The sequence below is a fragment of the Parus major genome, chromosome 1 (genome assembly GCF_001522545.3).
Source record: "Parus major isolate Abel chromosome 1, Parus_major1.1, whole genome shotgun sequence".
In the NCBI taxonomy this organism is placed as follows: Eukaryota; Metazoa; Chordata; class Aves; order Passeriformes; family Paridae; genus Parus; species Parus major.
The window spans coordinates 85,285,844-85,312,406 of record NC_031768.1 but is presented as its reverse complement, the minus strand read 5'-3'; the positions used below and the strand labels follow the sequence as shown (position 1 = coordinate 85,312,406).

At 42.2% G+C, this 26,563-nt stretch overlaps 1 protein-coding gene and 1 long non-coding RNA gene across 5 annotated transcripts in view; one reads left to right on the top strand and one right to left on the bottom strand.

Annotated features, from left to right (window-relative positions):
• Nucleotides 1–26,563, top strand: part of LOC107200731 — a 44,682-nt gene that overhangs the window by 7,533 nt on the left and 10,586 nt on the right. For 2 of the 4 annotated variants that reach the window (XR_004498678.1, XR_004498674.1), the window contains exons 3-4: nt 22,512–22,610; nt 24,308–25,792. This is a non-coding gene — a long non-coding RNA (uncharacterized LOC107200731). The remainder of the gene's footprint in view (nt 1–22,511; nt 22,611–24,307; nt 25,793–26,563) is intronic. The other 2 variants (XR_004498675.1, XR_004498679.1) reach the window with 2 other exon arrangements.
• On the bottom strand, nt 1,404–26,491 carry LOC107200681 (ovostatin-like). Its single transcript, XM_015619490.3, has 36 exons — nt 26,260–26,491; nt 25,572–25,755; nt 25,084–25,240; nt 23,914–23,966; nt 23,010–23,030; nt 21,802–21,970; nt 21,140–21,224; nt 20,214–20,325; nt 19,742–19,856; nt 19,426–19,535; nt 18,110–18,268; nt 17,533–17,760; nt 17,154–17,211; nt 16,525–16,670; nt 15,297–15,446; nt 14,567–14,737; nt 14,131–14,263; nt 13,465–13,561; nt 12,732–12,960; nt 12,046–12,169; nt 11,602–11,720; nt 11,107–11,158; nt 10,330–10,413; nt 9,275–9,451; nt 8,691–8,772; nt 8,059–8,215; nt 7,577–7,651; nt 6,448–6,613; nt 5,977–6,197; nt 5,194–5,409; nt 4,659–4,783; nt 4,403–4,493; nt 3,771–3,839; nt 2,750–2,855; nt 2,342–2,415; nt 1,404–1,616 (listed from the first exon to the last, which is right to left on the bottom strand). The coding sequence occupies exons 1-35, from the start codon at nt 26,367–26,369 to the stop codon at nt 2,354–2,356; spliced, it is 4,413 nt and encodes a 1,470-aa protein (XP_015474976.1). The 5' UTR covers nt 26,370–26,491; the 3' UTR covers nt 1,404–1,616; nt 2,342–2,353.

The following is a 26,563-nucleotide window of genomic DNA, read 5'->3' as shown; positions in this document are numbered from 1 at the left end:
CACCAGTATCATGCACATCCTGCATGGCCAGCCCTGTGGAATTATATACCTCAAATTTTTTAGTGCATTTTGAAAAAAAATTGATATGGGGAGAGGAATATCCTGTGTTGACTGGATGATTAATTTTCACCGGAGTAAAAAAAAAAAAAAAAAGCAAGCCTGCATGCAGCTTTTAGCAAATCTCCTGGTGGAATAGATCCTGTCAAAACACATCCTAACCCTCGGCACTTGAGCAGTTTGCACTTAAATTCCTGCTCGGGCCCCTGTGGGTCCCATTGTCCCCCCCAGTGCCCGCCTTGCTCCATCCCCAGTCCTGGGAAGGAGGAGCAGCATCCGTGTTTCTTTCCCGAGCCCTCCCGATGCTGCTGTGTTAATGTGTTAGTGTTTGCAGAAACCACCACGACTCCAAGCGTGACAAAGCAGGGGATGACAAGAGGTGTGGGAAAACGGGGAGGCTTGCTGCTGGTGGCTGGAACCATGATCCATCGTGGCCTGGTTTGGACAAACTCTGACCAGACTTGTGGACTGGAGGGCCTGGTGGGGTCAGATCCAGGATGTGGGACCAGGTGATCACCAGGCCAGGACTGCAAGCTGACCCTTTCCTCACCCTGTCCCCTGCTAAGCTTGATGCAGAGTCACTCTGTGATCATAGAACCACAGAATCACAGAATCACTCAGTTGGAAGAGACCTTCAAGATCATTGAATCCAACCCATGCCCTAACACCTCAAATAAACCATAGCACCGAGTGCCACATCCAGTCTTTTTTTAAACACATCCAGGATGGTGACTCCACCACCTCCCTAGGCAGACCATTCCAATATTTTATCATTCTTTAAGTAAAAAACTATTTCCTAATATCCAACCTCTATTTCCCTTGGTGCAGCTTAAGACTTTGTCCTCTCATTTTGTCAGCTGCTGCCTGACTAAACCTGACTACAGCCACCTTTCAGGGAGTTGTAGAGAGTGACAAGGTCACCTCTGAGTCTCCTTTTCTCCAAGCTAAATAATCCCAGCTCCCTCAGTCATTCCTCACAGGGCTTGTGTTCCAAGCCCTTCACCAGCCTTATTGCCTCCTCTGGACGTGCTCAAGTGTCTCAATGTCCTGGTTTAGGACACACACCCTATTCTTATGCTACAGGGGCAAAGGCAGTGCCCCCACAGGGCTGGGGAAAGGTGAGGGGTTGTCCAGCAGCCATGAGCAGTGGGTGCCATCTCTGGATGTGGGGGGACTGAACACGATGTATATTGCAGCAGTGGCCAGTGGTTATCAGCTTTAGCTGAGGGAAAGTGCTGCAGGCAGGACAAGCGTGTTCCTCTCCTCATCCTTCCCCAGGCAGCAGTCATGACACATGGACTATCATCAAAATGCCTCTTCTGTGACACTGAAATAAAGCCAATGCCCAAAGTAAAAGGGAGGTTTATTGGTGGAAAGGTATACATGATTATACTACAGAACTGGACAGATGTGGTGTGAAAGGAAACAGAGAATGAAACACTAGCTCGATCAACATCACAGAGTCCCACTGTCATTCCCAGGGTGCAATGGCCCTTTCCAGGACTTCATGACAGAAGAAAATAGGGTGCTTGACCACTTGTTCAACATTTATGGTGCTCCTGCAGGCGAAAATCCAAAAGAAAATAACCTCAATGAGAGCAAACAAATAGCTGCAGGTTACAAAATATGGGTATTTAAAAAAAAAAAAAATACAGGGCAGTCAGTTCTTTCTGTGTGAAGCAGCAAAAAGCTGGACCAAGGTCTTGCAGCAAGCCATGCCTGGACTCCTCAGAAACTGCTCATCAGATAAGAGCAGCAGAATTTCTGTGCTGAGCAGGATGCAGACCTGACCTCCTCTACAACCAGGCAGCAACATATCTCTGACCAGTTATTTCACCACCTCCATGTTTCATGTCACTTTTTTCTCCTCAGATAATGTATTTACTGTCCCAGAAAAAGTTTCTGTTATTCTATGTGGAAAACCTTGCTTAGGCCTGGGAAGCATAGGCTCCAGAGGGAAGTCTTTCAAGGATAGCCAAAGGTAAATGGTTCTTTGCTACATATCTGTGCTTCTGAGGAAACTTTGAAGGTATTTTGCAGTCTTTCCATTATTCTGCACTTAGACTTTTATTCTAGAAGCTGAGCTCTCCCCATGAACAGTGATGTGGTCCCCACTTGGATTCCACTGGTGTCAAGGGACAGGATCTGGCCACTGTCTCTGCCTGCTCTCTGAGAAGCCTCATGAAGACTTTGTTTCTTTGAGAATAGTTCCTGTTCAGCTCACTCTGCTCTTGCTGTTTTATACTTCACTTTCTTACCTTCTAATTTTCTGACTTTCACTTACCTTTTTGAATCCTTAGTCCATTTCTGCAGCAACCTCTTTGCAAGGTGATGAGTATTGAGCAACAGCATACTCTTCTGGAGAAGAATAGAAATATTCTTGTTACCCTGGAGAACACTTCTTGTGCCTTTCCCTGGAGGTGGATATAACCTATGCATGCTTAAACTGGAGATCCTTGAAATGTCCTTTACTCTGGTGCATGTATTTTCATAATTTTCTAGTCATGCCTGTTGGTCACCTTGGGCATGAGACCAAGGTCAATAAAGTGAAATGAGTCTCTCCCCTGGCCCTAGATTCAAGTACTGATGGAGTTCAGAGGAGTGCTGGTGGCAGCAGGGCTGGTTCAGGCATGCTGTTCTGCTGTCCCTGTCCCTCTCCCACCCTTCACACTGGTTCAAACCAAAGACACACCTGTTTCATAGTAGTCATAGATCTGCACAGCAGCTGGCTTGGGGTGGCTCACTACAAAGTCCTGCTCAACTGAGAAAGTGATTTCTTTCCTTTTCTTCTGTGAGATCTGGAATGGAAGGTCAGAGATGACAAGTCTTGTTATCTGTACAGCACCATCTAGAGCAGACAAGGGTGGTAACTGACAGGCTGCATATTCCAAATACCACACCTACAGATATGGCACAGCCATTATCTAAACGTGTTTGGAGAGTCCGAAGTGAAACTGAGCTGAAAAGTTAATAGATTTTCTGTCCTGCTTGTATCACCCAATTCTGTAATTATTGCATATCCAGTCGCCAGATGTGGGGAAATTGTCCAGAGGCACTGAGTTTAATTTTCCAGGGTCTGCCAATGGTCAGGATGATAAAGGCTGGTTTTCCAATCACTCCCATTTCAGACATGGACATTATGTGTCACCAAGAAACTGGGAGTCAATTTACAGCACTGGGATATTGGCTTCTGTTAGTGCCCTGAGCAAACTGTTTACTGAATAAATTCAGGGATTCAGGGATTAGATTACAGGTAAAATTTTGCAATGATCTAGTGTAAGAGAAGCAAAGAAAATCTTTCCAGAGGAGAATGAAAGCAGTGTTTCCTGTCCTGTTGGCAAGATTGAGGTTTATAAGAAGCCTACCAAAGAGACATACACACAAGGGAACCTCTTTTTAGGCATTTATCTGCTTTTGACTGAAAGGAGAAAGAATTTTGATTAATTTAAATGTGCTTTTTAAAATTAATTTTTTGGGTTTTTTGGTTGCTGGTAGGAGAAGTATCAGTTTGAAGCTGTTTGGAAGGTTGGGATGTTACATGCAGTTTGAAAAGTAAGCAGCTTAATGATTACAGTAGAAAACTGTTGAGGAAGAAAACATGATATATGCACCATATAGGGTATATTCATATTCATATATTCATATAGATTCATACCTATTACATGCTGTTTCCATCCTTTGTGAAAATCAAATAGACAGTAACCAGAACTTACATTTTGCAGATAAAAGAGGACGTGATTTTTCTTGTTTTCTACTTGCATCACTGTATGACTGTCAATGAGCTTCAAAACAAGAAAATCAAGATAATTATATTTGTAAAATATTACAAAACAAATGCTACTTCAGACCCTATTGCTGCATGTCTGTGGTATTCATTCTTCTCCTAGTCAAGTTTCAGGGGCTGGTAGCTGACTTTTTGAGTCCAAACCTTGCTGAATAGATTGAAAGAATGGACGAAAACCTACCACTTGACTTAGTTGGGGGTATGAGCTCTTTCCAAATGCACAAGTCACTGCAATTCACTTGGGGAATTCTGCCTGACTGGTGTGATCTATGTTTCAGATCTAGTCTCAGAGGTTTCCCACCCTTTCTCCTCCCAGGCAATGCCAGCTCCTGGTTGCAGCTCCCAGCTGCTCAGGCTTGAGCTGAAACCCTTCCTAGTTTCAAATACAGGAGGGTCTGTGTGTTTGAAGTTCCCTGGAGGGCATTCCCTCCACCCAGTAATGAGCAGTGCAGCCATGCAAACCCTTCACACAGTCTGTGGCTGAATGGTTCTTAACCATGCCTCTGGTTTTCTCCTCTGTCCCTGTGGGGAGTAATTTTAGCCTCCCTCCTCTAAGTTTACCTTATCCAGGGAAGACTTAACAGGAACAAAGCCAGAGAGCATCTTGACATCAATAATGAGCATGTTGGAGCTGCTACGTTTCCCCGTGTAGCTGAAACAACAGAGTACCCTGTCAGCGGTCTTCTGGGATACTGTGTCTTACAGGCTGATATCATCAGCTTGTGGTTCTTGACTTCATAAGCTGAAGTGAAAACACACAGCAGTGCTCTCTGTGTGTCCTGTCATCTGCACAGCTGGTTTGCTGGTGGCACATTACCTGCTTATGAGGACAATATCAAATTTTGCTGGTCTGTCCTGTGGGCAGGAAGCATTTGATGTCTCTACTGAAAGCAGAAATCCAAAGGATCCCTCTGGAAGGTGAATATTGTATCTCAGTGCTGCCTGGAAGAGGAAATACCTTTTTGTTCAAGAATGTCAAAATTTTCTTTGCATTCTGAAAAAACAAATGTCAGACTTAGTGAGTTTTTCTGGCAATGTTGCACTTCGTTTTAAGTGGAAGATCCTTGCTTACATCAAAGACGAACACATAAGATGTATACTCTTTAAAAATCAAGGTGCTTGTACCCAGAGTCACCTCCCAGAAAGAAACCAGATGTTGATCAGAAAGGATTCTTTTTGCATGCCAGAACTCCCAGGAGTCAGAATGTGGGATGGGGAAAAGAGTATTTAAATAGTTTAGGGAAATCAAGCAATAAGGAAAAATAAATAAAAGTCAGCTAGAAAATCATCAAAACAATGGCTATCTTGTATGCAAAATGTGAGACACAATGAAGAAGAAGGCAGACATTTACTTGCAAAAATACACATCCACTGCCATTCATTGTGAGGCTGTATTTCCCGGGGACCTCTGGAAGGGGAGTCTGCTGCAGCAGGAGCCTGTTCTCATTGTTGACAGTAAATACCTTCTCAAAAGGCTTTTTGGAAGTGATCTTGACTCTGTTTTGTGAAGCAGAGTTGTAGGTGGCCTCACCATAAGCAGCGAGTGCTTGAAGGGCAGTGACTGTGTCCTGAAGGAAAAGAAAATAATGGAAGACAATTGGCTACACAGCGTGACCAGTGGGGATCAAAGTCACTGTTGCAATACCAATCGCAGTTGCTTTGTCCTGAATTTGTGTATAACTCCAGTGTTCCTATACAAAGGTGCCATTTCATTCTCTCATGTATGATTTAGGGTAGAAGAATCTGACTCCTAATACAAGGGTCTCAGAAAATAAAATATGAGCAGCAGAGCGCACTTCTAGAGTTTTTCATAGTGATGAAGCCTGTGTTTTCTGAGGAGCTACACAGAACTCATGCGTCATTTAACAGATGGAACTTGGTGTTTTCTAGGCTCACCCCAGACACAAATATCTGTATTTATTGCTAGTCAAATTACTCTTGAGTGGTTTTAACCTTTCTATAGTTAAGAAAATGGGGAAAGAAGTATTTTGGTCTCCTAATATAAAGGTTTGGCTTCTCTCAGAGACAACAAGTAGAAAAGAGAAACAGGACTAGGTAGTCAGAGGCCTGCTGGACCCCTGAAAGAGTGCCCCAATTCCTAGGACTAGCTGTGGAGTGGAAAGTAGTTTTGGCACCTGGGTAGAGGAGAAACCTCCATAGGGATTCTGCTGCCTGATGATCCACTGCACAATCCCTGAGGCCTTTGTGAGATCCTCTTTATTCCGGTTGGGTTTGTGGAGCAATGCCAACAACACGTAACTGGTGATCTCAACTTCAGCTGAAGGGGCATGGTCAAGGAAGGAGGGAGATTTGTCTGATGGAGACCTCTCCTCCTGCTCCCAGTGCAGTGAGCCATCTGAATAAACAAAGAGAGGAACCAATATCTATTATTCACTGCTCTGTACTGCCTTGGAGTCTCACTGCATCCAGGCCTCTTCCTCAGAAGGGCTCCCTGCAAATCAATGAATGCACTGCAGGTTAACTCCACAGATTATTTGTGCAGTTTGGTTCATGTGCCCACACCCTCAGTAGTGTCAAGGTTAGACCATCTGTAAGACCTGTTCCATCTTCCCACTTCTCAAATTCCCCAAATGACTGAAACTCACCAACTTCCTTTGCTGATTTCTGTAACTCTTCAAGGAATGATTCACATTTTTCTGCCTTGCCAGCTAAGCAGAAAGCGTAGGCCATGAGTGCCTGAGTGTAAACTTCACGGATACACTTCTCAGATGCAGTCTCCAGACAAAAAAAGGCATTTCGGATTACAGGGTACTTAAAAACAAAAAAGCATATGGGTCTAATTCAGGACAGTAGTCTTCACCTGCTCAAAAATTTATTTTCTTTAAACATGTTCCTTATCCTATCACTATCACAGCAATGAGAGTGGGACTTCAGCTTGTATAATGACTTCAGAAGAGAGAATACACAATTCTTCAAGGAGGAATTTTGCAGAAAACATCAAACAAATCAAATAGCTTTCAATGGTGTTCTTGACGAGGTTAGTCTATATGTTTCACAGATAATTCCTTCTGCTTGTCTCCATGATAATTATTTGCTCTGCATTTCTATAGCCAAGAGATTGTTGTCTTAAACAAATCTAACTTAGTGGTTTCTATTCTCACTGACTTTGGTGTAACTTTAATTCTGCAATGCTGTACTAGGTTTACACCCACAAAAAAATGTACAGTTCCACTCTGTGTTGCCAGAAAGGATATGAAAAAGTGGAAGCTAACTCCTGTATTGAGGTCTAACATCTCCTCTGTAGTCACCTTTGTACTGACAACTTTTTGAAAAGGACAGATCAGCTTTTGCTCTCATGGGCATTTGTTTTTCCAACATATCTTTTAGTTCCATTTGTAGATTTTATAGGTTTACCTGCAACAACTTACTTTCTTGACAGGGCTGTCTTTGAGGCTAAGCCATAGTGTGTGGGTTTCTACCTGTCAAGTCTTTTTATTGGAAACTGAAGGGAGTCATTGAATGTTTTGTCTCACAAATAGAAGATCTAATTCCACTGAGGTTTGTACAGCTTCTGCTCGAAGACTGGTGATTTAAGAGGTATAGAAATGGGGATTTTCTCTATGACAGCAACCAGTGCAGATGCAGAGCATGGTCACCTACTCTGGGAGCTCTCCCCCTCTCTTTGTCTCTCTTTACTAGCTGGACAATTTAGCAGATGCTGGACCCAAGGCAACAACTAGGGACCAGCTCCATCTGAATATCAGAGCAACTTACCACACTGGCGTGCCCAGCTTCCAGCATGGCAATGGTGGTGTAGGCAGAAAGGGACAGCTCGTCATCTACTCCTCCCTGAAAACAACACGGAGAGAAGAATAATCAGTAAATGCCACAGCTGAGAGCCTTTAAATATGAATTGCCATGTCCCAGCTGAAAGAGTATGGAGAGTTCTGGAGGCAGCCCAAAGGGAAGGAGAGCATTCACATAGCTCTTGAATAGCTCACAAATCTAGAGAAGCCTTTTGCTATTAAATCCAAAAAAAGATCACTTCTTCAAGCTTACAGTCCTGTAACCCTATCTCATGTGCACATAACATGTAAAGTAAGTGTACAAAAGCTAACTGAGCTGAAAATAATGTGGAGAATTAGCCCTTGGAAGAAGACAAGCACTTGGAGTGAAATATAGTTTTTGGCAGTAACAGGAGAACATATCCTTAGTGAAAAAGTATAAATTTGACCAAGTAGTAAATTCTCTGCTACCTTCAAGGCATTGTTGAAGAGTGTCCCAACACTCCGGAAACAGCCATCTAGCTTCTGTTTGCTTGACAGCCACATCAGGGTTTGAGACTGGACACGATCATCAATATAGATTAAGTGACCAGCTTGTGCAAATGATCTGTACACAAAGGCAGTGAGCCTGCAAGGGAAAGATGAAGCTGTGAGATGAGCGCTGGAAGAAGCAGAAGAAATCAGCCCTCCCATTTGTGTTGTTGAAGAGCATGAAGTGTCACAGCCAGTGTGTCATGGCTTGCTTTCTCTGTGTCTGCCCCTCAGAGAGAGAGCAGTTAGAGGAGCAGTAGCTAGATGAGACACGGGAAGGAAGTCCAGCACACCCCGTGGCTGATCCTGACTATAGAGCACCACAGTGCAATGGGTTTCATAGGAGACAGCAGGAGTATGAATCATAAAGTCAGATGGGTCTTTAGGGATCAACTTCTTCTCATGCACCTGGCCTGGCAGAGGATGGAGAGACCTCTCCTTTAGTGCTTTTCAGTACTACAGTCCTAGACAGCTCTGCACATCTGATCCAGCCAGTAAAGCTGCCTCTTACCTGCACCATAATTATTGAATGCAAATTCATCTCTGAGCCAATTCTGCCCCCAGTCACTCACCAGGTGTTCCCTTCTTTATCTCTGGTGCCAAAGATGCTGTAGGACCCATCAGGATGTTTGTATGACAGCTGCTTCTGGTAGCCTGCAAGAACATGGAAAAGGAAGAGTTCTAGGAGGTAAAAGCAAAACCCTATTTTGTTTGCTAACATATTTGTCTGAAACCACAGTGGGAAAGAATGGAAAGGCAATGTATATTATATCTACCAAGCAGAAGAGCTCTGAAAGGTTCTATTAATGGAACACCTTGTCTTGCAGAAACACTGAGAGAATTAGCAGAGCTCTATCAGCTCTGTGTTCCAAATAAACATACAGGATCAGGACACATGCTGTGCCTGTGTGGAAAGAGAGAAGGATACTTCTCTCAAAAACCTCAAAGGAAACACGGCAGCTGAATGCCAGCAAAAAGGCATAAGATAAGAAGATAAAGGAAAGTAAAAAATGTATTGTTCAGGGCAAATCCTTGGGTCTCTGGGCTGTGCTACCACAGTGATGCCATCTGTCAGGGTAGCCATGCTGCTGCTCCTGCTCACTGGCCCTCAACAGGAATTCCAGCACACACTGTAAGGGAATCACAAGGATCTCACCGCTCACTAAGTATCCAGTGGCCTTGGATTTGACCTCCCTGCTCAGCTGTCCTGTCTTGTTCAGATAATCCAGGACGTAGATGTTGGGTGCAAAGAGGGCCATGTTCTGCTCCCCACAGCCAAAGGGCATCTGGAGGAGCTGGTGCAGGTTCTGCATGGCAGTGCCCATGATGTCACCTGGGGAGGAGGAGATGGGAGGGGGGGATTAGCACAATTCATGGCCACTGACATTACCAGTAATTTCCATTCCACAGGCAGAGTCATAAAAACCTCGCAGGGGTTGGGAGCCTTCTGAAGAAACTTGAAATTCTCTGCGCTGAGTTCTGTTCTGTTTTGCAGCCAACAAATTCCTGCCTCTCCTTACATAGTCTAAATTGCCCTTACCAGAAACACTCCTTATTTTGGTGCCACTTCAAGCAGATACTTCTTGTTGGAAATTAAAGAAACTTACAGGAAACTTCTGTTTCCAGAAGATGGAAGGGAATTGCCACAGCTCTTTATTGAAAACATTTATTGCAAGATTAACAGCTAATGCTTCAAAGGGAATTTGATAATGCAGAGGTATCACAGACCACCTTCTAATTTTTATTTCTAGGAAAGGTAGCACAGACCCAGCAAGGGATTTCTGGAATGAGCTTCTAAACGTCACCAATGTTAGAAAGCAAGGATTTTATGGCTAGTGAGTCATGCAACCAAATCCACGTCCTGAAAAGACTGAATAGACTCTACTGGCATCTCTGATTTGTAGGTGGGTGCATAGAAGAATGCCGTACTAGCATGAATCTGGCTGAGGTCATAAATCAGAACTGTGCTGCTGCTTCAGAGAAAGACTTTCAAATGCACTAAATTTAAACAGAATAGTGAAGAGTGGTGCAACTGATATTTAAACTTCATCTTGCTGTTGCAGAGCATTGGTGGACAAGATGAGAATCAGTCTCTTTTCTCAAAAGTTTCCCACACTAAGAGTGGAAACTCACATTTTGAATCCTGAAAGAACTTTAATGTAACATATTCTATATTTTCTTTTTTTAATGTTTTATTAATTATATATTTACCAACAACAGAAAATGAGGCTCTGGCTGATCCTTCCAAAACGTTTGTAGGTAGCTCTAGAGCTATATCTTGAATAACTACATCACCTGTGAAGAAAAATATTTGTCATTTTTATAGGAATACTAATTGTAACACTGAAATGCTCCTGGTACAAATTGCACAGTACAAAATGGCACACAGGAGACAGCAATAAAGTGAAACTCACAGCATTCAGCAAGAACGCAAAGAGAGCAGGGGACACAGCAAAACCAAAATTGTGAGGAACAGATCAAGTGGAGTAGTCACTGTCATTGCTCAATGGAAAACAGTAAAACAGGGCATGGTGCACACAGGTTGTAGTATCTGTGACCCTTGGGGATTCCTTCAGTGACACAATCAGCACTGAGATAGTGTGGAAAGGAGCATTACATTCCCTCTCCCATTCCCACCAGAGGTAGAAAGCTGTAAGCTACAGGTATCCATGGAGTAGAGGACAGCAGTCAACACGAGTGAATGAAACACAGGACATAATTTTCATGGAAAGGTTGTCTCTCTTTGAGAACTTCATAGCAGCCTTCCTGAAGCATCTGAGCACATCTGACCAAGGCACAGGTGCTGCCTCAGTGATATGCACCAGACCACACAGGAATTTGGTATCAGGGAACTGAACTATTGCACTCATACTTGCTGTCATATGGACAACTCAGGGGAAAAAGGGAAGGGAAACCACCAACAAACACTGCAGGAAAGAGTGCAGACTCCCTTTCCATTCTCAAGACAGTGGTATGTAAGACCCTTACCTTCTGTACAAATTAAGGAGTTTTGAGTCTTTTCCCTTCTGATTCCTTCAGGCTGCATGGAGATGGAAAGAAGGGACACATGATGTAAAGACGAGACAAAAGCGTGCAGAAGAAATTCAGTGACAAAAAAGCCACCCCCTTCCCCAACCTCCTACATCATGAAACAGGTGAAGCAGCAGTTTGCAGATCATGTATGATGTGGCTGCTCCCAAAAGGGAGATCACATCAGATGGAGTCCCTCATTTCCAGTTTCTCCTCTGCACGAGGGAGTCATACACTTGTCTCACTGATCCTCACTGTACAGATCACCAGATGGGAGTGGACTTGGTCTTAGATTAAACAGCCAGACCTTGTCCCAGCCAAATGAAGGTGGAGCCATACCAGGACTTCTTTAGGGAACCTGAAAAACTTTTACTTTCTTTTGATACTTCTGCTGTGTTTTAGTTTTCTCATGAAAAGGAGTACAGGACAAACAGTAAGAGCTGTCAGCAGTACCTCAACCAGCAGTGTTCTGATCTGGGTGTCCCTGTAGTCAATACTGATGTTCCTGGGAGCTTTATCTCCACAAGCTCCATCATCCTTGGTCTCTGCAGTAATGCTGAACACTACATTACCTTAAATAGCAGCAAAAAAAAAGGGGAAAAAATGGACCTCTACCATGCAGGATGATTGACAAAGTAAGAAATTTCATCTGATGAATAAGATGTAGTTCAGCATAATGAATAGTCAGTCACTGTAGATGAGATATATGGGAAGAGAACTGATCTCTAAAAACGGCAATGATAAACACACTGAAGCTGTGGAGAAGCTCTTTAACCCAGACAACTGGAAAGAGCAGTGGTTGACCAAGCTGTCCAGGTTGGAAAAGGATTAAGCTTTTCAGGTTATAAATTAGTATCAATTCTGGAACAGAAAACCAGGTAAATTCAAAGCACTTACCAATTTCTTTGGGGAAAATATTCCAGACATAGGTCTTTCTTTGCTTGGCACATACACATCCATCATCCTCTGAGGAGATGAGTTTGGCTTGATAATCAAGGGAATCCGACAGTGAAACATTAATCTGAGAACAGAAGGAATAGTGTCATGGGGTGAAGGTTTTGTACCATATTGCAAACAGTGCTTTATTATTTGAGGGGGTGAGACACCATCTGCTTACATCTAGAATAAAGTGTAGAGCAGATTTAAGGTTTCAGATGATGATGTTTGATTAATCATCCATTAGATATAACCTGAACAGTTTTCCCTCTTTCCTCTCAACAGTCTCACTGTTAACATAGGATGTTAAGCATCCTAGGCACACCTTTTCCTTAAGGAAAAGGCCCCAATGACACCACTGATGGCTTGCATAACTGTGGGTGGTGAATGATACTCTGCAAAGCACTTTTTTCCTTTCTCTATGCATCCTGAGACTGTTGTTTTACAGGCCTGCCCTAGTCACAGTTCACAAGATCTCCCTTTGCTCTGTACTGGTTTCAGAGGACAAATCTGGACAGGGTAATCTGTTGTCAGCTAGAATGAGCAGCACCTCAGTCAAGAGAAAATCCAACCACCTGCACCAATCATTTTGCTGCAGCTTCTTTGGAGATGGGGTAAGGTTTAAGAATGTGGGCAGAAGTACACACCTTAATGCACTGGTCAAGGTAGTTGAAGACAGTGGCTCTAAGGAGGAAATCTTCTCCTCGTATGACAGAATATGGCAAGGTCAAGTCAACAAAGAAAGGCTGCAAAGCTGTCAGGGTGGCAGGCACAGACAGGCCAAATCCAGCCAGCTCTTCCACACAGAAAGCACTGGCTTTCCATTTGGTGATGGTGTCAGGGATGGTGTATGAGATGCTGGCTTTTCCAGTAGAGCTGATGGGAATGGAGGAAGGATGAAAGTTTTAGAAAAGGTGAAGTTCAGAGGACTTGCTTCTCAGTAGAGGCAACAAGTTTTGAAAGCCAGAACTACCCTTATTCTATCTGCAGAAATCCCATGTACAATCCCTGGAATTTATCATTAAAATTTGAGAAAAGTCCATTTGGAAGTTCTTCTGCCCATCACACCCTTGAGTTTGGAAAGACAACTCAGAGTTCTTGTTCTGCAAATTGGTATTTTAAATACAAGTGTCCTTCTTGTGAGGAAGGGAATATGTCTCATGGTACACACATTGTGGGAGCAGGTGTTCTTTAGGGACATCTTTGGTAATCTGGTCACTGGAAAGAGAAGGGCAGATGGGCATCTGATGATTGAAAAACTAGGTCTTCTGGGCCAGAAAGGAAGAAGGGTTGGGAAGGGATTGCTACCTTGCAGGACATCAGAGAACATATTTAGTAATTCCTAAAGCAAGGCAAAGATATGAAAGAAGCAGTACTCACTTAATTGGCACTATATCCCAAATCCAAGCTTCAGGAAAGAATTCCCGAATAGTCGCAAGGATGAGTCTCCTCTCTTGTTCCTCCCTACCAGCTTCAGCTGGTAAGAGATGATGAGAACTTAGTAAAACCTGATTCATATAATGGAGATGCCCAGAAGGGACAGGTTTGAATGTGCACAGGCACAAAAGGACAAAAGTGTTTTACCATTTCCTTGTAGCTGAGACTCTGTATAATGCCACACAAATATTATTAAATGTTACTAATACACCCCTCGGTTAGGTATAACCTGGTGTCAAAGGAAAAAGAAAACATTGCTTGAAGTGTTTTGGTCTCTCATGAGCATGAGACCTAGGGCTAGAACTCAGGTCTTAGCTCTGATTACTGCTCACACTGTCACACAGTCTTTTCCAACTAGCTCTGGTCAGGAGGGAATCAATGTCAACAGTGTTAGTTTTGTGTGACACTGCAGTTCCCAGTGTGAAACTGGAAATGAATCAGAAGTGTAGACCTGAAAGACTCTTTTGGGTATTGGCCATTAACTTAAGCTATCTCATTCTATGCCAGTCCAATATTTAACATCAAAACCAAAGTTGGTGAGTACTGTCCATGTGCATAACAAGTCCTTTAAGGAGAAAGGTAAAATCTGTTTCCTGTGCTCTGTATTACCTGGTGATTTGAGGTGGTGTGCAGAAGCCACATGTCCTGCATTCACTACATATGGCTGACGTCTTACAGTCTCACTAGCACACGCAACTGGTTGTCGAACCTTTGAGTTGGTAAAAAACTTAATTCCCATATCCTGTAAAAAAACACATTTTAGCGTTAGCCGTAACCACACTGTAGCTGAGATTTGTTCCATTCTTTTCTCTTTCCCATTACTCTGTTTCCACCACAGAGGTGCCCAGAGACATATATGCAGAGACTTTTGGGAGAGGTTTGTGTGTGTGCTGGAAAATCACAGTGGGCACCAGAATCAATTGAGAATAGAGGTCTAAGATTGTCATGTATGAGTTTTACTAATAAATAGGGTAGTTTGCAGAATCTAACACTACATAAGCAGAAACTCACTTCAGCATATTTAAGTAATGTACAGGACATTTACCCTGAGGAACTGATACACATCTGGGCCTAATCCAGACATTACAGGTGTGTAATACAAGCCTTTGTGAAAGATGTGGTCAGATGAGACACAGGGTTCTCGAGAGTCTTCTTCTAGATTGAACCCATGGAAGACGTAGCCTTGCAAGTCTCGTAAGGGATGCAGGCTGTATACCTGTGAGGGGTAAGGAAATAGGAACTGTGTGTCAGTAATCATCAACCTTACACCATCAAATACTGCAAAACGCCAAAACTGAGGTGCCAGCCTGCTTGAAACAATGCTATCTTTCCTGGACTGAGAAATGGCTGAGTGGCTGGGATTAGAGGGCAGTGATCAGTGGCACAAAGTTTAGTTGGAGGACAGTAACTAGTGATGTACCACAGGGTACTCCAGTACTGGCTCTCATCTTGCTCAGTATCTTCATTGATGATCTGGATGTTGCAGCAAGGGTCTACCCTCAGCAAGTTTGCTGATGGCACAAGACTGGGAGTAGTGGATATGCTGGAGGGTTGTGCTGCCAGAGACCAGCCACAGGTTAAACTAAACCCCACATGAAAGGGGACTTACAATCCACAGGAAACAAAAAATGTTTATTGCCTACTAAAGATGGCTTGTGACAGCACATGCCAGAAGCTGTGGAACTCTAACTCAGTGTAATGATCTCAAGTGGTGAGAGGCACTGTGATGGAGGAGAAAGAAGCAGTGGAAGGAGACAAGGCATTTGGCAGCTTACCATTTCCTTTGACAACTCTGTCTCTGGATTCAGGAGCAGCACGCTCTGATCCACCGCCCTCACAGCACAGAAGGAGTTGGCAGCAGCTTCAATGACCAAACTGACTTTGGAAGCTGGGTGCCTCTGCTTTTCAGAGAATTCCAAATGGACCTGAAATTCATGAAACAGATGTTGGCATGGCTAGCCCATGCTGCTGGGGCTGCTCTGATGGTATGTGTGAGTGGAGGGCAAGAAGGAGAGTGGAGGGATTTTCTGTTAAAGTTCAGAAGATCTGCCTGGAGGAGGATGTCTGGTCTCCACTGTAGCTGTTGACCAGGCCTCTGTTATAACAGGGACTTAGGCAATAACCACACTTAGATTCCTGCTTAAACAAAGCCGACCTCAAGTGATTTGAAACAAAGTGTGATTCTTTTGCTGTCAATATCAAATCAAATCAAGCCTTATTTTGACGTGACTACATGCAATAATCCCTACAGTGAACAAATTGTATTTTTCCTAGGTCCATGGCCCATGTTAGCAAATATGTAAAACAGATTTTGCATCTATTCAGAAAAAAAATCTATTTCATATTTGTTTTAGATAAGAGGAAAAAAACAGGAGGGATAACTAGAAATGGGCAGCTAGAAACATTTTGTTTAATGTCACTTTGTTTGTCTTCTATAGCTTGATGCATTTTAGCTTCTAGGAGCTGAAGATTAGAAAAATCTTACTGGTGAAATCTGAGTTTATAATGATGAAAGAAAATGTGCCATAAAAAAAAAAGAGGAAGAAATATTAAACCCCAGACTACCCTGACTTTATTTTCTGTGTATATTTAATTCTGGTAAACCCAAACTGCATTTTGCAAAAAAAAAAAAGTGTAAATTAGATTGAATGATGAATTGGGATAAGTCTAAAGCATGTTCACTATGTTGAAGAATAGAAAGTCTAAAAACTGAATGGAACACTAGTGAAGTTTAAGAGAGGCAAGAATCATTTGGGATTTACGTGGGTCTCCTGAAAACTTTTTAATGTTAAAAGAAGGTATATCTTTTGACAATAAGGCCAGGAGGTGGTGGTAGAGGAAAGAAGTAAGGCCAAAGAGAAAAAATTAATAACGAATGGAGTAATGCAGAGAGAAGTGAAAGGAAACAAGAAACAAACCTGGAAATCTCTTGTGGATGTATACACAAAGAATTTGTATTTATCTGATAGCAGGTATGGTTTGCTATATTTTAGAGCTTCTCACCTTGTTTCTGAAGCACTTCTCAACTGGCAATTGAACACTGTCTGCCACCAGCTCCTTGTCAGGGTGTAAGGTGTACACCAGCAGCCGAAGGGCTGGAGCCATTTTCTCACTGATCACAAGTGGAATGCTGAAAGTGCCATTTTGACCTATTAGAGAAAATAAAGGCACCAATAAGGAAGGAATATGAAAGATTTACTGTAGCAGTAGTCAGACTCAACAAGTATGTAACTGTACCAGTCAGTGGAGCGATCTGGACTTAGATGATAAGCTGAACAATTTTCCAGGAGGTGACAGGCTTGGGTTTAATCCAGGTGGTCTCAGATTTATTGCACATGTTGAACATCTGCCCATATTCAGTTAGGACCCTAAAGCAGACACTCTGCATTCTCTATGTCATCCCTTGGGAAGTTCTTTAGAGAACACTATTTGACATATAATAATATCAAATGAAGGAATTGCTGGACTAAACCTGACTTTTTATAGTGATCTTAGTGGTAGTGCTACTACCATGCACACATTAATGGGTGAAGAGAGATACAGCCCTCCTTATAGCTGCTATATTCAACCATCTATGTGATTGTTTGTTTGTTTGTTTGAATGCAAAAATATGGATTGGCAACTTAACTTACCAGCTTGGATGTTAACTTTAATTTCCCCTGTAAGGACAATCTTGCCTTTTGCCATGCCCTGTGCAGAGAAGATCAAGACATGTATGGGTTGGCAGAACTTGGAAGGAGAAAGCAGCAATCAGGTTCAATGTGTATCAACAGGACAATCTACAATGAGATGATCTCAAATGCTTAAACGTAAGCCTTAGGGCACGCTGAATGCTCACACTGCTGCTGCTAGGGACCTTGTTGCTGGTCACAAGGCAGAAGCAAAAGGAAGGGTAAAGGTGGACAGAGAACACCATGAAGAGCACTCACTGCTGTAATTCCTGTGGATGGATTGCCAGGTAGCTGCCCAGTAAAACCATTTCAGCAAATCAACCCACAACCTCATACTCACCACATAGTAGAAGTTCATGGTGGTGATTCTCTTGTATCCTTCTGTGTTTAAGATGTAGTGTACAGTGATCATCCTCTTCTGCCCACATTTCAGATCTTTCCACAAAGGCTCAATCCTCAGAAAACTGCTAGTCCAAGAGTAGAAGCGCTGGACGGAGAGAGATGCTTCTGGGTAGTAAGGCTCTATCCAGCCTTCATAGTGGCAGTGGTCACTGGTTTTATAAACTGCCTAAACAGGAGAGGGCGTGGGGAAGAAAAGGAAAACAAACATATATCACTAGGGAAGTCACCATTACATTCTGACCTCAGAATGATTAGTTCACGTAATGCATATAGATAAGAACTGTGCCTAAAGCCAAACTGGTAAGGAAAGAGCAGCCTTGCAACAAGCCATTGCATTGCAACAACTCAGATGTTTTCTTCACTCCTGGTAGTTTTTGAGAGCTCTAGACAGTGAAGAAAGATGAAGAAAGCATATTTTTATTACCAGAATTAAAACCTCACCCATCTTCTTTTGGGTTCAGTTTGAGAGCAGCCATCTCTCTCTGTGTCTCTATTCAGCCTTGTTTTGTACTCACTTTCAGACTGATCTCGGGATCAAACATTTCGGATGTGTCAATGCTAAACTCAGCAACACCGTTACGATCCGTGGTGAAGTTGTCTGTATTCTTGTTATTGACAAATAGCTCAATAACCTCATTGGAAATTGGAGAGTTGTCTTTGTCTACCAGCTTGATCTGTAAAAGGGGATGTGAAACATGCTGAGTGTATTGTCTTTCTGTATGTAGATACTGATATTTTGCACTCGTTTGCTCTCTAAACAGCAGAATTACTTTTCCATCTTCCTTCAACACAATACTTGACAACTGAAAAGTCTCTCTTCACTTTCTGGCAACTATCTGAGCTATCTTATGAGGTTAGGAGCAGGAGCTTCCTCAGCATCTGCCACACCATTGATAATGTCCTTTTGTGGAGCAAGAACTTCTGTGTCTCATCTCTTCCCTGATCAGTCCCTTCTGACTATACATTTCCAGTTTCAAAATTTATTTTCTTTTCTCCCTTCCTTTTTTTCCTTCCTGAATCTTAAGAGTCTGCTCCTGCTATTTTCAGTGTCTGAAAACCTTTTCTCCACTTCTTTATTTTGAACATTTTTCTGGTTCTGTCTACACTGTCTCTGCTGTTTGTGTCAAACGAACAAACAAACAGCAAAATAACAGATCCCTTTAAGTAAGTTCTATGTTCATAGAAATGAGCATTCATTTTGATTTTTAAAAGAGAAAGAAGAGAGTAGGAATGGGAACCGAAAAAGAAAGGTATATAGACTTTACAGTGGGGGAAAAACCCACCCTTGAAAGACAATTTCGTCTCCTTTCAGTGCTACTGGTCCTCCTCTATCTTTTCCTCATTGACAAAAGCTGAACTGGAGAGAGATTTATCCCTACCTTTTAAACCACTGACAGAGTTATGTGGGTATTGTCATGAAACAAATGAAAAACCTTTCTGAGACAAAAACTGTTGTTATTTCCTTTGTTTTCTTATGTGTGTCTTAAATTCCTTTCCCTCTTTATTCCCTCATCCAGCACTGTTTTTATTCATGTCTGGTTGGCATGTGATGGTCAGTTCTGAAGGGAGAGGCAGTGATTTATAGCAAGCTTAAAATGCAAGTTAGAGAAATGCTAGTTAATGGGCTGTTCTGATCTGAAGTATTTCTGGCAGAATCAGAATAAACTAATAGTCTTCAGTATTCAGAACTACCAGTAGGGCATTGCATTCAGTGAAAGAAGACTGGGGAGAGCACCCCCACCCCAAACAGTCTCCTAGATGTTGCCATCATTGTTGTTATGTGATGGCCTGTCAGTCATCTTCAATACAAGCCCTCCAAGCTCTTGCTTACCTGTCCAAAGTAAGGAATTCCTCTTCTGTAGTGGTGATCCATGTTCTCAAACCGTATGGCGCTCATCACCCGAGTTATGGAAATAACCTGAGCAGCTGTAAATTGCAGGCCTGGAAGACATGCCCAGAGTCATGAGGAGATGAACTGTGTCCTGCACAGAGCATCATCAGAGTTTACCTGGAGATGGCCACTGTGCTTGTAAAAATGTGCCTCCCTTCCTCATGGAGACATCTCCTTGTACTCAGCAAGCAGAGGCTGTCTCCTACTCTCCTTCTGGACCACACTGCTTTTGCTGTTCCTGTCTGCAAGGGATTACCTGTTCCTTTTTCTGTCACAGTGACCTTCACATCAAGGTGCCTCATGTAACCAGTGCGATGTAACTCAAAGATGCTGGAGCTGAAGACCTGGGAGAGGCAACCCTCTGTCTCCAGCTGGACAGGGAAGAAAACAAATCCTGTTGTCAAGGATCATAGCTTGCAAAGGGTGTTGACAATACACAGGATCCTTCTTTAGTGAGTGAAGTATTTTCCCAGTAATTTTAACATGATTTATGCATGTTTATGGGAAACTGAGTCATGAAGAAGAAAGACGTCAATATTTCAGGCCTGCAGGAAGCCAAGAAGAGAAATGAGGTGCCCTGAGCTCCTAGGTAGTCATACAAGCAAAGAGAGGAGTAGGGTGAAGAGAAGAATCAAAGACAGAAAGCAAAGTGTGATGGGCAAAGGGAGAGGAACAAGAACACGGAACAGAGGACAAGCATGACGAGGAATAATAATTATGTAACATACATTTTTGGTATACGATTGACAAACTGGGCTTTTCTTACACCTCCCATATGAATCAAAATCCCTGCACACACTGAGCTTGACTTTCCCTTCAACAGGCTGGCCATAGGTGTACCTAGGGGGAGAGGAAATATGATCTGATGAGGTCTATGAGCTAATGCTTGAAAAATAATCTTAAGCTAATGTGTGCAGGAATAGATCCAGGACAAGCAGTGAGCTGGGAAGCCAGAGCATGGAGTAGTTTCACAGGTTTTTTCTAACTCTCCTGCTTTAACAAAATAGAAAATACAACTCAGAAATCAAAATTAGTTCTTTTTCACATCTAAACCTATGAAACAAAGCTACACTTTGAATGTAAAACCAAATACCTTTATAAACATAATGGACAGATGAGGCTACTGACCAAATTAAGACACTTGTCTCCAATCTTCAGCTTAAACTGGAGTTCCAGGCTCACTGAAATCAAAGCAAAACTCCTCATATCTGCTAGGGAATCAGAATTTCAACTCTGGATCCCAAATTACAAGATTTTAGTGTTGGTGTAAGCAAGTTCCTTCTGAAGGACCAGGCTTGGAAGGGAAGTTAGACAGCTCTAACCGTAACACCCCAGCTAGAATTCAATGTTGCTCTGCTTTATGAAGCAGTGTCTACCTCTGAAGTATGTTGTTTGGAGTGAAGACATCCTACTTCACCAGGGAACCTCTCAAGAGTTTTATCCACCTCGTAGAACACCACGTGGAACCAAATACTTATACAATAAAATGGGATGAGCACAGAAATAAATGAAAGCTCCAATGACCAAGTCAACCCTCACCAACCTCTTCTGGGGCCCTATTTTGGCTTTTCTCTAAGCCCTGGCTCTTTCCCTAGTCCTTGGGAAGTTCTTCCACTTCAGCACATTTCCTAACCACTCTGCACATGGTACTTACAACCCACAGACTTTCACGGTGAACTCCGAATCCAGGATTGTAAGGCTTTCTGGTGCAGTGACTGTGACATCAAACTTTGGCAACACTAGGACAAAGAGCAAAAAGAAAAAAAAAACCCAACAGTGGGATATGGTAAATTTGCAGACCCTCCTAAGATGAAAGCAAAAATGAGAATATATATTTTATTGTTAGTCAGTATAGAGGGAATGGGATTTCAGAACCAGGGTGGCAATATGTTTAAGAACTGGCCTGATCTGCAAAGGCTTACTAAAGTATTTCTGCAATACTTAGAAGAAAAGACAGGACTTTTAAAGTGAATCCTGTTTTGTCTAGATGTCTTGCAGAGCTTTGGCAAAGAATGTTCATGGACATAGCTGTGAAAATTCAGTGAGAGAAAATTTTGTCTCACTGAAATTTGCAATCAACTTGCTGATTTCTTATGCAGATTATTTTGCTGGCTGAGTGTGTGAAAAATTGTAAATTTTTCTTTTTTTTTTACTCTTCTCTTTCTTTTTTAATCTCCCCAGTTCTTAAGGACAACTAATTGAAGCTGCGTTTGCCAGGAAGCTGTTTGAAGTTTTAGCAGTCAAAAAGGTTGCTTGATATGGACTCATCTCTAATAGTGTTTCCTACACTAAATAAAAAATATAGGTGTCATTTACCATATTCCTCCACAAGGAATGAGTGATTTATTTTATCTCCTGACTTCTTTGCTACAATAACTTTGTAGTTCCCCAGGATAGGCTCTTCAGTGAGTGGGAATTCTAGCTGAATAATGTTCATCTCTGACGTCACATTTTGCCACTGCAAGATCCTGTTGCCCCTTGGATCCTGAAGAAAAAAAGAATACAGACTCACAGTTTTTTGCCTTGGAAATCTTTTGCTACTAGCACACAAAACCAGCAACAAGAAGAAAATAGAGCAGGTTGCTTTAACTCCCTAGAGAAGCTGCTTAATGCATGTGCATTGAGTTAAATTGTGCCTTTGTACTCTGATTATTCATGTTATTATTAATGTTGTTAGATTCTCATCTATTGTTCCTGATTTAGGTATTCTCTGCCAGCCTACTTATTAGTCTCAATCATCAGGGAAAGTTGCACAATGCTGCTCTTTCCTGCTCTTTAGTATATGTTGCTCTAGATTTGTGTCAAGAGGGGAGAGAAAGAAAATCTTCTTTGTGCTTTCCCTTCAGCCAAGTTTATCCCACACAAATCTTGGCCTTTAGCAACCCCAGCTTTTTTTTCAGCTTTTGCCAGAAGAAGGAAGGAAACCTTTATTTTGCATTCACTGGGGTGGCATTTTCCTCTCAGTATATGTTATGCTAGCTAGACTAAAGAAAACTCATTCACACCATTTCCTTGACTCTTTACAGCAACAACTGGAAGAAAAACATGTGGAGGGCTCAGAAGATGTGTGTTCTCACTGCAAAGAAAATAAAGTCCCCTGACTTCATAGTGTAACATGGAAACTTGTAAGTATGCTGTCTAGACACGAACTGCAGTTCTTTTAAAAATCCCCAGAAAATGCCATGAAAGTGCTGACATAGTTAGTAGTTGTATTCACAACCTGTATTTTTTTATGGTTTTCAGCAGCACTAGACTTACAAAAAGATACACCCCCAAAATAAATTGAGCAAGCTGGGGGAAGGGGAGAGGAATCAAAGGCAGACATAAGAACACTACAGATTTTGACTGCTGGAATGATAGGTGTGCTTTCCATGTCAAGCTCAAAGAGCATCCTTGCTTTTTGTGGAGTTTCTGTTGATTTCTGCTGGTGTACTCAGCAGCAAGATCTGTCTGTGTATGGACATGTTCAAACTCATGTAAGGACATGCCTGGAGTAATGCAGTACAAGGACAAAAATTTCTTACCTGAATTGTAATCAAGGGGTACTGAAAGAGGAAAAAACAGAATGGAAGAAGATATTAGGTTGCTGATCAAACACATATTATTTTTCCTCAGGACTGTGAAAAGTATATAACCAATATTCAGTATAATACCATTAATCAGAGGTCCTCATCTCTTATTTCAATAAGTTTAACAGCAATTTTACTTCAATAAGAAGCTTGCCTAAAGGAGAGAGATGAAATGAGAATGGTGGGGCAGTTTCTGACCATACTGGTTTGAGTGCAGTCTCAGAGAGTACGAGTGAGCAGAGTTACAGAGGTGCACACAAACCATGATTTGGGCTTCTTTTTAGCACCAGCTCTTTTTGCTATCACTGTGCTGTCTCCTGCATTACAAGTGCAAGAGAGGAGGCCAGTGAAGACCCTTCCATTAATTTCCTTATGCATTATGAGCATGAAGAGAGTTTGCTGGCAGTGGAAAGAACACCTCTGAAGAGATAAATAATTGTGGCAGCAACTTGCTCTTTAATTTCCCACATTTCTAAAATGGGCAATGTTCCAGGTGGATGATTTACTGATGTCTGCAAGCAACATTTGCTGAACTGTGAGAGAGGGAGACTGAACCATGGGCTTTCTGGTCAGAGCTAAGATAATGTCTGTGGCAACAAAGTGGAGGGAGTTTTGAGCTCCTTTCCAGCGACCACAGAATGTGTTGAATCAGGAATTCGAACTGCTACACACTTGCCTTCTTCCCTGTGACTATAATGAAAGGGTGGATTACAGCATGTGCTTAGGAAATCAGGTTAATTCTTTGGCATTTAGTCTCTGCAAACAACTCATTTTAGCCACAGCAGTCCTTTATGTAAAATTTGAGAAGAAGTTGTCTCCCAGCAATTTTAAATACAGGGGAGTATTAATGGTCACTCACCTTCCCCTGAACAGGTTTAAAATTGAAATCCAGGGCAACAACACGAAACCTCACTGGAAAGGCAAGGAACAGGGTGTTAGCATTGACCATAGTTTGTTTGGCTGAACATAACATTTTGCATTCATTAGTACTCCCAGTTTCACAGGGTCTTCCAACAGTCCTGCTTGCACAGGATGCACATAATAAAATGCATCTGAAGGTAGAACAACCCTACACAGACTTTGATTAAGGGTCTTTTTCCTAGCATCAAGTCCTTGTATTCTTTCATAAACGTTTCCTTTAATGTTAGCAATGAAAAGTCTACTTTCATTAAACATCACAGAAAGGAATGACTGAACAAATAAGAACTGCATTACATTTTCATAATTTGATTATTGTCTGCTGCTTGCCCCAGCTCAAAACCAAGCTATTTGACCAATAAACAACCCATATGGGATACCTTGGTGGCACCAAATTCCAACTGGTAAGCTTTTTTTCATACTATGTATCTGTGTATCTATGACCCTAATTAAAGTAAAACTAATCTAGTCTAATGGCTGCATTATATGACTAGTATCTGGGAAGAAGTCTTCTGCTGTTTCCCTATAGTGTGTGCTAGAAACCTTAAAGCCTAGAAATGAACTGAGGAATGGATCTAGAAAAATGGAGCTCTGCTTTATGGCCATGTGAGAAGCATAGATAAAGGGAAAGTGTAAGTGCAGGAATACAACATGAGAATCTAAAGTCCAAACACATCGGAGGCAGAAGGTAAATAGCATGATTTTGTCTTTAACAACTTATATTTCATTTCAAAGTAACAGGCTTCACTCTGTTTGGTCTATTTTGATGCTGACCAGCACCACAGAGGGAAGAATTGTTTTATGCCAGGTATTGATCTAATCACCTCTTCCCATTATCCTGGTCTGTCATCAGTAGTGAAACTGCAGCAGTGACAGCTTATGTCACCTGGGAGGAAGGGACAAAGAAAATGACAGAGATCATGGAATGACGGTCTCCTGACATCCTGAAGATGATTCCCTAATCTCCTCAGCAAAGAACTGTAATAGTTTTAACAAAAACTGTGAAGAAACTACCTAGAATGTAGCTCAGCCTGAAAAACACCAGACAGAGAAATTCTGTCTGAAGAAACTGCCTCCTAAGGCCCACGTTATAGACAAAGTGGACATTCACCAGTCTGTCCTGGTTTGTAGATGGGTTTGTCTGTCTGCACAAAGACGATGCTGTCTGCGTTCCAGATCATCACTGAGCGCCGCTCCTCCAGGCGGATGGTGGTGCCCTTGGCAGAGAAGGAAATGAAAGCCAGTGGTGCAGAGTGGACAGGAGGAATCTGTGAAGAAACAGGAAAACATCAGGAGGTTGTTAGTCTTGAAGTAATTTGCTCCAGAACCTGTTGAACAGCAATATCTGTGGCCTGGGCTCCTGCGTGACACAATCTCACTTCTACCAACTCCATCACCTTTCTTGGGCTTTATCTTATTACTTATGCATACAAAAAAATACCTCCTGGTTTGTTACTATGTTACTCTCCTATGCTTCCTTTTTCCTTTAACAAGTCTTCCTTCTTTCCCTGTCTGTTCCTTTCCTGTGCTCCCTTCTTTAATTTTCTTGTCCCTGTTTACATTTCTTTTCCACGGGGACATAAATTAAAATTAACTTACCTTGAACTTGAAGCATTGTAGACCACTGCTTTCTGTCACGGTTTTATTAAAAATAGTGGTATTAACAGAGCTGTATTCCAGGATTGCTCTGACGGACACTGTCTCGTTGAGGTTAAGGAACTGCAGGCAAACCTGACCTGGAGAGTCATTTTGGAGGACAGCAGGCACTATCAGGACATACTGCCTGTGAAATCCAAACATCAAAGTGATCACATTCATAGGTAAGGGAGAAACAGGATAAAGTGAGCACTTAACATTTATTATTAAGTACCCACCAATTACTTTAGGTTAAATAGGACACACTGCCAGTGCTCCTCACTCTTTCTGCAACTCTGAACCAGCCCAGTCCTGGTACTGCCCACAGCTCTGGTATTGCTCCCAGCTCTTGCCCTTTTGCCCTTTATCTGAGCCCTGGGCCCACCTGGTTTTAGCAAAACACCCTGCTGTCACTACTGCTAGTGCTTTTTCTGGACACACGTCAACTTCCATGGACGTTCTGCAATAGGTGAAGGTCTGATCATATTAAATGAGAACGATTCACTTGCCATCCCCATTCCACTTTAGCTCTCCAGATATAAAATATGAGCCCTGGATTGTTAAATTTTTAGAGAAAAATTAATAACATTGATAAGCACTGTCTTTAAAGCCTTTTCACAAATACTAATAGTAGTAATAGGGTAGTTCTTACGGCTCAGGCTCCTTTGCAGCTGTTACATGCCAGAGAAGAATAGCCAAAAGAAACTTCAGCCACATTTTTCTCACTGGGAGACAGAAGAAAGAGATAAGTTCTCTTCCCATGAAACAATTCCTTTCCTACTAGTTTAACAGCTCTGCAGCATTCCTCATCCAGTGCTCCAGAGGAAAGGAGTTTGCTCTTCAACTCCTCCCTGGCTCCTTCCTTTGATGTTAGTGCCTTTATAACTGCAGCAAGGGGTGGAGATCCCAGTCTATCCTATTCCTTGCAAGAACCTCCCCTAACACTACTGCAACCA

Bases quoted from the DNA above. Each gene is read 5' to 3' on its own strand.
- LOC107200681 (XM_015619490.3), bottom strand. From the start codon at position 26,369: ATGGGAAGAGAACTTATCTCTTTCTTCTGTCTCCCAGTGAGAAAAATG. The intron at 12,961-13,464 runs GTGAGTACTGCT...CATTCCCATCAG, and splicing joins TGGGATATAGTGCCAATTAA to CTCTACTGGAAAAGCCAGCA. The intron at 3,840-4,402 runs GTAAACTTAGAG...CTTGTTTTGAAG, and splicing joins TTAAGTCTTCCCTGGATAAG to CTCATTGACAGTCATACAGT.